The sequence below is a fragment of the Corapipo altera genome, unplaced genomic scaffold, assembly GCF_003945725.1.
Source record: "Corapipo altera isolate COAL_440 unplaced genomic scaffold, ASM394572v1 23, whole genome shotgun sequence".
Lineage (NCBI taxonomy): Eukaryota > Metazoa > Chordata > Aves > Passeriformes > Pipridae > Corapipo > Corapipo altera.
This window is the reverse complement of record NW_020884878.1, coordinates 11,299,676-11,312,917: the sequence shown is the minus strand read 5'-3', so window position 1 is coordinate 11,312,917 and position 13,242 is coordinate 11,299,676. Positions and strand designations below refer to the sequence as shown.

At 37.3% G+C, this 13,242-nt stretch overlaps 1 protein-coding gene across 1 annotated transcript in view; it reads left to right on the top strand.

Annotated features, from left to right (window-relative positions):
- SLC24A4 (solute carrier family 24 member 4) overlaps nt 1–12,593 on the top strand; it is a 97,142-nt gene extending 84,549 nt beyond the window's left edge. The window contains exons 14-17 of the mRNA XM_027637908.1: nt 1,548–1,662; nt 3,792–3,904; nt 4,520–4,585; nt 6,232–12,593. Coding sequence (XP_027493709.1) covers nt 1,548–1,662; nt 3,792–3,904; nt 4,520–4,585; nt 6,232–6,384 — 447 coding nt within the window. The 3' untranslated portion in view covers nt 6,385–12,593. The remainder of the gene's footprint in view (nt 1–1,547; nt 1,663–3,791; nt 3,905–4,519; nt 4,586–6,231) is intronic.
- The last annotated feature ends 649 nt before the right edge of the window (nt 12,594–13,242 follow it).

The window sequence follows — 13,242 nt, the reverse complement described above, 5'->3', positions numbered from 1 at the left end:
GAGAAGAGATGACTAGGAAGGCTCCTCAAATTGATTCTGTGATGGGAAAATGAGCAGTACTTCTGCAATATAAAGCTGAAGATTGGTAGGATGCTGTGAAGAATTCATATGCCCATTTTCCTTTTTCTTTTTAAAGGAATATATGGTGAAGAAACCTTCAGCTGGTTTCATGTTGGAATATATTTAGTCTCACATATTGCACTCATAGACACACATATATATATATATATATACGCACACTGTTCTGGTCATGCATATGGACGAATTTTTGTTCTTAAACTTCTTAAACCTGCAAAAACTTTTTTGGATGGAGACCATCTCTACTTTCCTGAAATGTGTCAGGCATTTGCAAACTGCTTTATGTTTCTTCTCATGGAAGATTGTGTTTTCTGTATGCTTTTTGCAACTTTCTATGTAAGTTTTGCATTGTAAAGCAATCCTCTTAACATAGACTGTTGAAGAAATTCAACAGTCACTCATTCTGCCTGGCATAATGATGCCAGAGCCACACATTTATTTCATATTATATGTCCTTTGCAAGCTCACACTTTGTACCTTGGTTCCATGTGTAGATATCAAAAATGAGAGAGGTGCTCATTAAGGGTGCAACACTGTTTTAAGAGGCAGATGAACTGCAATACAGTTTGTTCTAAGGGGCAGATGGACTTGAATACCTTGTCACCAGTTGCAGTAGGAGAATCACGCCTACTCCTATTTCTGAGTCCCTGCCCCTGAAGATAAGATTTATCATCAGGTTCCTAAAACACACCTTTTCTTGGGTGAAGAGTCCAGTTCTACTCATGTAAGACGCTTGCAAACTTTTTCAAGAAAACAACACAGAGCCTTAAAGACTTCCATCCTTAGCAGTCTCAGCAGGGAGGCAGCTGCCTGTCCCTGATTCAGTCTTCTCGCTCTCACAAGCCTATTTCCTTTTCAGCTGCCTTTTCTTCATGCTTTTTCAGCCCTCTTTGAATATTCCAACTAAATACAGTTCCCTGTCCTTTCTAAGAATTCTGCAGTCTTCAGTGATTCCCTGAGCTCTTTTAAATCTGTCTCTGGAGTCTCAGGGGACAGTATAACCAGACATGCTCACTTCAAGATTGTATCAGAAGTCATGCAAGAAATTAGTTTCTTCTTCATGTGTTGGGTTATAATAAATTCTTTATATCTCTGCCCCTATATTACAGTATAAATTGGTTGCAGTCCTTTTGAGAATAGAACCAGCGAGAATCTTTGCCATTCTTGGGAACAAAGAAATCCCAAACCCACAGACCGGATCACCTGATCTCCTTAAAAGATCATTATATCATGTTAGAAGCACAGAAAATGGAGTTTTGTTTATTCAAAAAATGTTGAATAATAAGACCCAAGGTCCTTTTCCTTTGCATGGGGTTGTTTGTAGGCTGATTATTCCACAAGTATTTGGTTTGCAGAAATAGGTAAGTGTCCTGAGTCTAATCCTGTTAGGGTCCAAGTATGGCACAACTGTATTGGAATGAGGAGACTTTCCAGATATGGTAAATTAATCTACTTTCCTCACTGTTCAGGTGACCGTGATTGGATACACCCTTGGGATACCAGATGTGATCATGGGCATTACTTTCCTAGCTGCAGGAACAAGCGTCCCAGACTGCATGGCCAGCTTAATAGTAGCAAGACAAGGTACTGTGTCTGCTGAAGCATAACTGCATTCCTTCATACATGCTTTGTGATTTGCTTCCTCCATACACACAAATTGTCAATTTTATTTTATTTTTTATTGTTATTATCATTATTATTTTATTTTTTACTGTGTCAGGGCCTCATTAGAAGCCAAAACACTTTGCTAATTATTGTAAATCAAAAAAGTAGTTCTTGTCCTGTTATCTTTTGCTTATTTGGACTGGGCATTCTAGCATTCTAGAGGGTAATTCAACATTCAGATATGCCATGCATGGTATGTATTAGCCAGGGTAAAAAGATAAAAGTCATAGACAAAACTAGAATATCAGCTATTAAAAATTACATTGAAGAATATATACTGATGACCACTTGTCCATGTAAAACTTGTACTGATTTCTAGAAGACCTCTCAAACCCAGGGAAGTGAAGCAGTTTAAGAGGATGTGGCAGAAGTCATGTTGCTCCAGGCATGCTTCTCATTCAAATGCAGACCTCTTTCCCACTTTGACATCTGAATAGCCATGCTGGATAGAGTTTCAGATAACTGTCAGCTGTGTCCTCCTCAACTGTCCATTTGAAATTGTCAGAGGCTTTCTTATGTATCTTTAAATTTTGATTAAGTTTCTTTACACTTCCTTTTGTTACTTGAAAAATACTGGTAGCAGCATCCCCTCCTGTTGATGAAAAACATAAAAGCTGACAGCATGATCCCTGGTACATCAATCGAATAAGAAAAGGACCTAGTGGTATTCTTTTCCACTGTTTCAATTCCCATAGCCTTTTTTTTCTTCCTGATAATGAGATCTGCAGCACACATCATTGGGCAAAAAAAAGTGTTTTGCAGTGGTAAATTAAGTACTCAAAAGCCCTGCCTTTGTAATTTGAGATAGAAGTAGTGCTGTTAAATGTTGCCTGCTTGAAAAGTATTATACATTTAAAATATTTAATTTTCCAGGTTGTATTATTTTTTGTGTGCAGGAAAATCTCACAAAAAAAATACAAAAAAGTATTCAAAATTTTTATGGAACCACCTTCCTACTAAATTAATTTTTCATGTGCATTATTAAACATATTTTTGTAACATGTTACATTTTTAAATTAACAAACTGCTTCTTTAGATTAGTTCTTCTATTGTATTAGACAAAACTACTGTAGGGATTTTTTCCTCTGAAAGTGAGGAAAAGTGTGCACTAGCTTGGCAAAAAGCAGCCTGATTTCCTTAAAGACAGTACAGGGACTTTGCTCTGGCTGAATTCAAGAGAGTTGTTTACTGGCAGAATGCAGACAAATATCTAATAGCAGAGAGGAACACTACTATAATTTGAATTGAAAGCATTACCCTTCTCTCAGCAGCTTCCTAGTAGAAGATACTGTGTTTATGGTGTGGTAGTGTATGTCTCCACTCTGTGTATACTCTGAAACTGTTTGTGGGATGTCCCATTTACATCAAAGTTCCTCTTCCTTTCCAGTATTCACTTTGTGAAAGTGATTTAATAGTTAGGCCAGTGCCTAAAGGAAATTAGCAGGGACAGAGAATTCTGCCTTCCTCATATTCATTGACAGTGGTGCAGAATGAGATGCCAGCCAGTGATGAGTATTTGAAGTAGATTTTGTGTAATACCTAGGTACTTCACCACAATTCACTCTTTTTTAACTTTCTTGTAGCATTCTATTGTCCCTGAAGTGCAATTGTTGCTGATTGATCCCCACAGAAGTGCTTAATATCATTGACTACCACCTGGTTGGGTTATTTTCAGGATCTCTTTGAATCATTCACATGAGATAAAGGTCACATAGCCACATACTGAATCCCGTACATAATCTTCAGGTTTCTGTGGCTACTGGCTATTTAGAACAGGACTTTGACATTGAACTCAGATGCTGAATGGATACCACACACCTTGTAAAAGCTCTCTGAGGCACGAGAAAGATGTAGTTGGAGTGCAATTTTTGTCCGCTTTTTTCAGAAGTCATGCAAATGTTATGGAAATTGTCTCCCTACCTCAGATACTCTGACTGGTTCTAGGGGGAATTGCATCAATGAAGATCATTCCCTTTAATTTCCTCTAGTACACAGAGTAATGGTTGTATACTTTGATTTTATTGAAGAGTTGTTGTTTTTCTCTGCAGGCCTTGGTGACATGGCAGTGTCCAATACAGTAGGGAGTAATGTCTTTGACATTCTGGTGGGACTTGGCATTCCATGGGGTTTGCAGACCATGGCGATTGACTATGGATCAACTGTACGTATACTTGGCAAATCTTTAAGTTCTCCTTTTATTCTATTTGTAAAAAATCCTAAAAGGAAAGCATGCAAATAAAATAAGTAAACCCCCAAAGAACCTGCTGAGCATGTTATTAGTTGCTAAATTAGTTCCTCTTTGCCAAGGAACATAAAGTTAAGGAGGCAATTCTCCTTCCACAAGCTGCAGTTAATTTCCAGTTTGTCAACTGAAGTATATCACACTGTGTAGCAGAAAAATAGTGCCATGGATAGTTCATGGCTCTATCATTTTCTCACTATACAATGTCTAGCACAGCTGTCTCCATATACCTTAGTATTTTTGTCTGTAAGATGAGAATAACAGCCTATCTCTCTCTTCTGAGGATTTTTTAACATAAATCCCATTATAAATGCTGACTTCTTTTTTAATGGAGATGGGATTACTATACATTTGCTTTGATTCCCTAATCTTCCTGTTCTTCATTATGATAAATCTGTTGTGGATTTCCATAGTTTAAAATATGTAAGTCGCTATTCAAAACAGAAGGTGGACTATAAATCAGTAAATTGATTTTTGATCTCCAAAGCACAGCTATATGCTGAGCATTTTAAAAGTCTCCTCCAATTCCTACAGGTTAAGATAAACAGCAAAGGACTGGTCTATTCAGTTGGACTTTTGCTAGGATCAGTGGCACTTACTGTAAGTATCTGAGCATCTCCAAGTATTCCAATTGCAAAATAATGATTAGGTATTTACATGGTATAGAAGGATAAAATAGAAATACTTAGCATTGCTTCTTGTGAAGTATCATTCTTCTAGCAATAACATGAGTTGAAGAGCTACCGCTGTCCTCAGTGAGGACTGAAGTCTGGCATTTGGTGCAAGAGGTGCTGGATATGTGTAGGTCCCATAGATTTCAGTGACAGTGTTGAATAGTAGTGCTTCTTTGGTCCTGTATGCATACCCCAGACCTATCTCTACTTTATGCTGGGACAAGACCCAGGTATGGTTTATCACCCTTTACCATTGTCTCTGATTTCCAAAACCAGCCTGGACTAATCAAGTGCTGTAGCTTAAACTGTTAATAAGTACTAGTCAGTGAGGAGTGTGAACCTCAGGACTTTAAATGCAGATGCTAAATGTCACTCAGTGTAAGACACTTGCCCTTGTGACACGACTTATCAAACTGGAAAATTAATTCTGTTTCAAAAGTCAATTTTGCTGGTACTTAAGGTCTGATCCTGCTGACTCCCAGGGAACCCTCTGTAGGAAGAATCAAATCAGATATAAGGAATCAAAAAGGTATAAAATACTCACTTATACTAATGTGTTTCACTGGTTGCCTGGGAGACTTTGTAGAGGCTCTATAGGAAGAAGGGGTCATCACTGGAGGTTTCACACTGTTGCATGACTTGGTCTTAAAAAACTTCATATCACCTGTGCATGATGTAAGCGGTAGAATGACCAGGGCTGTTCACTCTGTTACTAACTTCCTAATGTGTCTGATACATAAGATGTGAGAGCCTGTTCTTTTCCTTTTTTTTGGTCCTATCCCCAGTCTGCCATACTGCACAGTACCTGTGAAACAACAGAGTTGTTCTGTAGATATTTGTATCTGATGTTGCTGCATGCATATTGGTAACCAGCACTTTGGGAAAAAATGGGAAGATAATGCAGATGTGTTACTATGCTAGCTGTTCATGTTTTTCTGAAAAGAATAATTTCATAGCAGAAGCCATATCAGCTGAGTTTGAGGCATCTATTATTGTCTTGTTTGTTCTGCTGAATACCCTGATTTGCACAGACCTTTCCAGCAAAACTCAGTGGAGACTTGAGCGAAACAAATAACAATTCAGAGGCACTCAACACCATTGAAAAGAGGCACCTTCCTGAGGACTTCATTGCTTTGCTACCTGTAACTTACTACTACCCTTAGTTCTGGAGCTCAACCAAACTGCAAAGAAAGCACCTCTTCTGAAGCTGTTGAAAGAATGGGCATTAGGTGCTGGTGTACTACTGGGACATAAAGAATCTGCAGGGGAACACTTGAGGGAGGGACATTCATGTAGTTCATTCAGTGCTCTATTTTAGTTCATCAAATATTTTGTAAAACAATCTTAGGACAACTGAGAGTCAAACCAGAATTTCAGTTCTTAGTTTGGGCTTTTACATTTCTTTTCTTGATCAGGAAAACATATGTAGCCTTTTTGATCTATAAAATACTGAGAATGTATTTTTATCTTCATACAAGATCTCTAATTCCAGAGACTCGTTTTTAGCTTGTAATGAGTGTTTCCAAAAGTTTCCTTCAGAGCTTAATTAACTAATACTTTGTTTGCTTGCAGGTGTTTGGAATCCACGCAAATAAGTGGAAACTTGACAAGAAATTAGGCATCTACGTGTTGTTTCTTTATGCTGTTTTCCTGTGTTTATCTATAATGATAGAGTTTAATGTCTTCACCTTTGTCAACTTCCCTATGTGCCGAGAAGAACTTTAAACCACAATGAGGAGAGAGGCTGAAATTCTTCTGATTACACATGCTGTAAATGGCAGGAGGCATTTCACATTTTTACCTTCTTTCCATCAGTAATTTGAGTGTCGTTCCTGCTTCATCAGCTAACAAGCACTTTTTCCTATGTGGAAGGAAAGCATACCTTCCTTTAAACATGCTAGCTCAAGGCAACCAAAGCATTTTCCTCCTCTTTGGGTACTGCTGCCCAGACATAAAGCTACGTGGATCTTATGCAGCACTCTAAAAAGGACCCATTTCTGGGCATTCTGTTGTCGTTTTCATTCTCCTTTTGCAGACAATCAACCATCACCAAGGTTAGCAAGAGGACAGGAGAAAAATCTTTATAGTTCTTTTGGTTTTGACATTTACTTTCCATGGAAGGATAAGAGGCAAGTTCAGAACTTTTCTTGGCTCATTCAAAATATCTCAGCTACAGGACCGGAAAGTCCAAGGCACATATCATGGCATGCACTGTTGAGGACATCATTTCCCTTCCAAGTGCTCTGCTTATAGAGGAACTTCACTGACAGTTTTTGATGGCAGTGTTGGATATTTATCGCTCTGTTCAATGAACATGAACAATGTGGCAGAGAAAGAAGAGGAAATGGTTGTATGTTGTATCACTTGTGATGATGCACACTAGAAGTCAAGAGTATCTGCATACTGAAGAAGAGAATTACATGCAGAAATTCATACTTGAAAAATATGTTTTATTGTTAATGAGGAATGCTGTACACATAAATATAAACTGACATTTGTGGAATATTACACCACAAAAAACTTTGCATTGGCCATTGTAAGCCCATCGTGTAAATTTAGAAGAAACTAAACAAATAAAATAAAACTGGGTGCTCAGTAACTATCAGTTGTTGTTATCAACTGAGAGTAGTATCTGAACATAATCCAGACTTTCTGACAACAAAACCCACCCTGATTATGATTTGATTTGATTCAATTTGATTGATGGGAGGAAGAAGCTTATTTCATCAGTCAAGAAGCTGGTGTATTCTTCACCAATTTTTCTTTATTCCCAGAAGCTTAATGAAGAATGAGTGTCTGTCGTGGAGCAGTGCAGATGAGAATCACATAGACGAAAGCAAGTCTGTCAAGAGAATATGGTCCTTGATTTGATTGCATGCAAGTTTTGAAGCACAATATACTTCTTTTCAACTCTGAGTAGAAGCCAAGTTTTGACATCCTTTCCACCAGCATTAATCTGATGTAAGGAATTACTCTGAATGTAATTGACAGCAAGATTCAGCCCAGAGTATTGAAATAATGGGTAACATTCCACATTGTAGTGGTCATACAATTGCAAATCACTGAGACAGCATATTTTAAATTGCTACTAAACTTTAAAAATATTTTGAAGCTGTATGTGAATGATCACATAAAGTTTCTAAAGAAGCACAGTTAACTTTATACATAGATTTTTTTAATTTTTTAATATTTATAAACCAAACCTATCAACTAACAGTTGATATGTTTTTAAATATATAAATATTTCCATTAAGACTATATATAAAAAATTGTGTCAATGAGAACATACTATAAAATATTAGTAAATAAACACTTACTCAGTTCCTTCTTTTAACAAATGATAAATATTTTTAGCCAACTGACATGCAGAATACTGTTTACACCAGGCAATGTGTTTACAATTATGGCTATTTAAAAAATTATTTTAGTACAAATTAAGGAGTGTATTCTGCTGTTGAATTTTTTTTAGGAATTGGATCCTTTCAATGTAATCCTAAAGAAAAAAAGCAACACATTTATTACTTGCTTTACACTTTGTTACAAATGTCAGTATTAGTATCCATTTAGGGTTCATAATTTAAAAGTTTTGTTGTTAAACAAGCCAGTTCTAAATATGGCCACAAATACAGCATTACTAAAATGCTTTATTGAATAGGCAAGCATGGCAGTAAAACACATTTTATCTCAGCAATGCCAATGACCCCATTTCCAGGCATTCGAGACATTTTTGCTGCAGTATAAAGCTGAGGAGGTGGAATTCATGTTCATCTTAGAGTCTTCTGTTGCAGAAAGGCTGTGAAAATGCAGCATACTGCTGTACCACTGTAGGAGCATCCCCTTCTAGTCTTACTCTCTCCCCTGCTGTCTTTCAGGACAGTTTGCTGCTGAAAATATGGGGATGACTTAAATATAAGACTGAAAGGAGCAGAGAGAGGCTGAGTAAATGTTCTTTTCCTGTATTCTGCCGTTGTGTGGTCTTGGAGAACTAACTGTCTCCAAGCAAATATTTGCTCTCCTGTGCATGGTTCAGGCAGCTCAGATGTCTTCACGCAATAGAAGAGTGGTTTCAAAATCGGGTTTTGAATGCTGAGTGAAAGCTGAGTTGACGGTCATGAGGGCATCAAAGCTTATAGTGCCAGATCTAGCAAACTGTACTGTACCTTCGTATTTCTGAACCAGGCAACTTTGGAAAAATACAGGCACCATTTTTTTCTGTAGCAGCTGACCCCCAGCCCAAACATGCGCAGATTTTTGTTTGCTAATGCTATGAGTTCTTCAAACATAATTTAGAATTACTCTGCCTAAATTAAATATCACCTGCTCCAGAAAACCAGTGTTGTGTTTTATCAAGGGTCAGTCTCAGAACATAGTACTGCCCTTAAATCATGTGGCTGGTCCTGTCATCTACAGCCCTCCCTGAAACATAGACCCACTTCAGGACAATTTATATTGAATTCTAATGTTACATTTCATGAGATGGTCTCATGCATATCCTGCTATGAGACAGGTATCATGCCATGGTTGTAATTATAAATAAGCTTAGTAGGGTTCTCCTCTGACACCACCACATGACTAAGGATGTATCGTTTGCCAAAGAATTGTGAGATGCTGTATCAGGGCCTTGATGACACATTATCATATGAAGTAGTTTAAAGGGGTTTTAAGTTGTCATAATCCATATGCTAAAATAAATAGAGTTATACACCAAGCCGTGCAGGTAAACTGAATGGTCCAAGAAAGATCTGATTGACAAATCGTTGTGTGTCAGATAAACCCACATCAGAATGTATCAGTAATTCAGTAGGCTGTTGCAGAGTAATAACAAACTAGTGCCTTTCATGTGTATACAAAAAAAAAAAAAATAAAAAAAATTTGCTTGCTTAGTCAGGAAACCATTGCAAATTTTGCCATTTTCAAATCAAGAAAAGGAGTGATTTGTGCTTGGCTCTCTGCAATTAGTACAGTTCTATCCTGCAGCTGTTCAGATTGTGTCTCAAATTTTGTAGCCATTTTGTTTTATTAACCATTGCAAGAGTTAGCTGACTGAGTTTGGAATGTGTGTCACAATATTCTCTAAGTTAATGTTCAGCTCCAGAGTGAAAAGAAAGCTGGTGGATGTGAGAGGTAAAACTGTTACTGTGATCTGAAATTTGCCAGCATTCTAACACTGAAAAGTAATACAACTCAGAAAAAGATATCCCATATCCAGCAAAGCTTAACTTCAGCAGGTTTGATTCCATTCTTAAAGCTAAGCGTATATCCAAGTGCCTTGCTGGATTGTGTCCTAAGATGACAGTGGAGCACAGTTTTTGGGTTTTCTGTCATATTCAGATCTTTTCATATTTTACTGGGTTTGTAGTGTAAGGGTTTTATTTCTTTCTCAAATTATAAGGTTTAACCAGAGTCTGTGGACTTCTGCTCTGCTGATACCACGTCCAGTTTCCACTCTTGTAAATAGGAGAACACATTCCTTGTCTCAGACTTCAAAACTGTGCATCTGCCCTTGTGTATATGAGCGGGAGCAAAACTGAATTATAGCTGGCCAAGGAGGGCTTTTAGCAGCTCTTTTCTGCTGCAGTTCCCCTGGAGTAGCACAGTCCCACATAGACCCACAGGTTGCAGTCCTGTCTGCAAGTGGGAGTTTCCGTTGAGTTTGAAAATTTTTGATTACATTTATTTACCATAACAATTGTACTGCATCATAAAGTATTGCTTGTGTAAAGATTTCAACCTTAGGATCTACATCTAAATCTAAGAAGCTACAGATATGGTTATCTATTTGATGATGTAAGGGCTGCTCTCTGGGCTGAGGTCTAGCCTAGAAGAACACCCTAAGTCTTCCCAACAGGTACAGCATAGTCAACATCTTTCTCCTGGCTCAGTCATTGGCGTGCCAATTTTATTTTGTTTTTATATGCTTGCTGCAGCTGTAGCAAACATAAAATTAGTTTCTGGATTTAGATGATATTTGTAAACTTTCTGTCAACATGTAAACAAATGGAAAAGGTCTTTACTAATCTAATACTTAGCAATCATAGAGAAGATTCTATTCTGTCTTTGATTTCCCTTGTGACTGTGCTTTAATTGCACTTGTTTCTATTATGTGTTTGCTCTAGTTGCACGAATCCCACATGGATTTTGTTGTCTTCCTTTCTTGGATTTCTTGCCATTGTAATGCCATTTACTTGTGTCCTACTATTAGTTGATTTTGGTAGAGTGCTTTAAGCTGTATGAATCTGATGTATCTGATAATTCATGCCAAGGAAAGATCAGACCTAATGTAATATGAATCAGACACTAAAATAACTGATAGCCAGGTGAAACCAAAGAGTCTTCCTAATTGAAATACATCACCTTTAAGCATAACATTCTGTCATTGCAAGCCTCAGATCTCTCTCTGTTAGTTATTTGTGTTTAAACACTCAGAAAAAAAATCTGCAGCTCGTGCATTCGCTACACAATTTCCTTTTTATTTCTTTGAGTCTGAACTCCATATTTTTCATTTTATTGGGTGCTGAGATTTATGTGATGGTTACACAGGTAAATGACAGCATTTAGTTCCAGCAACTCTGTACCAAACCCTTTATTATTCTGTTGAAATATTTTGAAAAGTCTGTATGCAAGTGATGGATGTTCTGCTGAAGAGGAGAATGCCATTCAGCTGATATGTGCATTCCAGTTTCTGACCTACTGTGTGCATATTTAAAAACCTCCTTTTGAATAACTTGAGCACACACTTTTCTCACATTTCCCCATATGTCAGGTTCTCATGTTTGCTCCCAAAAGAAATCTGTGAAATCCTATGCATCCCTGTCCTGACATGTGAGATACATGTAGCTGCTTCTGCACAGGCTGAGATGTGTAGTGGTTGTGGCAATTTGCTCCTTACGTGGTTCTGCTTGCTGCCATACTTCTGACATACAGCACACTGTCTGAAAGAAATTAATGATAATGGGAAATTAATGCCATTTGGATATTTTCTTAGAAGAATTGCCTGTTTGAATTTAATCCCTTTTTTTTTCTTTTTTACTTGCACAAAGAATGTAGGCAATCACTGCCATCCTGTCAGTGAGATGGTCTTGATAAACTTGAAAGACAAATCTAAAGATTGATTTATAGCACTAGACATGATAACAAATTCTAAAAGTATCAGAATATATGAAAACTAGACAGGTATAATCTCTAGAAAGATTGATAACAACAATAAAGATGCTTCCTTTGAGAGGATTTTTACAGCAAGATTATGGCCTTCATTCATATACCAGTTATGTATGCAAAGAACACTTGTAAATCTCCTTCCCCAGCAGCACCTCTGTTTCAAATAAGTGTAACTGCAGCAAAGTTGTGACCAAATTCTTGCCTTCACATTCTTGGGAGTGGTGACAGCGCTCATTACTGTCCTGATAGTTGGCACAAACTTGTGTCAGTGGAACTGAGCATAGAATTTGGCTCACACTATCTCCTCCATTGCAAGAAAGTATTTGAAATCATTTATGATCACTAAAATGAATTCTGAACCTTTTAAAAACCTGTGTTTCATACTTGCAGGCATTTGCTGTGCACCCTTAGGAGGTGCAATATCTCTTTAAATATTATTAAAATTTTTCTGGAACTGCTTACTTTGAAAACAGAAAGGGATGGGTTTGTAAACTGTAAATAACAGAAATCTCTCATGTTATTTATTTTTTCAATGACTGTGACCTTATGCACTGTGAATGCTCTGTGATATGGGGTCCATTGTACAGATAAATATGTCATGGAATCCAAATGGATTTAATGTGATAATTTGTTACAAAATGTTGGCATGATATTGGATTATTTTTGTTGTGAGAATTATAAAAAATAGTTAACTCAGCATTTATAAAGATTATAGCAGTCAGTATTATAATGCACTATATAAAAATATGTACACTATCAATAAATTATATAAACAACTAGAGTGTGTTTTTTTCTCAGATGATAAGATATGAAACATTCTCATGTTTATTATTGAAAATCTAAAATTTAAGGACCCAAATAGGTTATGTGCCTTTACTTTTTTGGTGAAATCTGGACCCTGCTGAACTGAATTAACGAAGGCCCACATTTTCTTCTATTCCAGCGAGTATTGCCTGGATCAAGCCATTATTTGGAGTGAGTTAAGTGTATTGCTTTGATTTGTAGCAATTCTGAAACACACAATTTGCTCTTTTGAGGCTAGAAGTGCGTGAATTGCTGAGAACACAGTTTGCTGTACTGAGGCACTGATTCAGAAGCAATTATGACAGCTCAGAAACACCCTGATGGAGAGCATTTTGGCTGCTTTGTCTCATGGTACAGTAGTGTCCAGCAGGTTCACACTGAGGGCTGGATGCTGACAAAGGAGTAGAAGTAAGATCTGAAGGCTGTGCACTAATATTTTCCTTTCCCAGCTACCTAACCTCTGGAGATACTCCTTCTTACCCTTGATTGCCCATTTTCAACATCCTTGTAGTCCACCTCAGGGTCTGACGACTTCTGGTATATATGTGCACAGGCTCTGGTACAGTCTGTTCTGGGCTTACAAAAAGCTTTTAAATGAAAAAAAAAAAAAAGAAAAAAGGA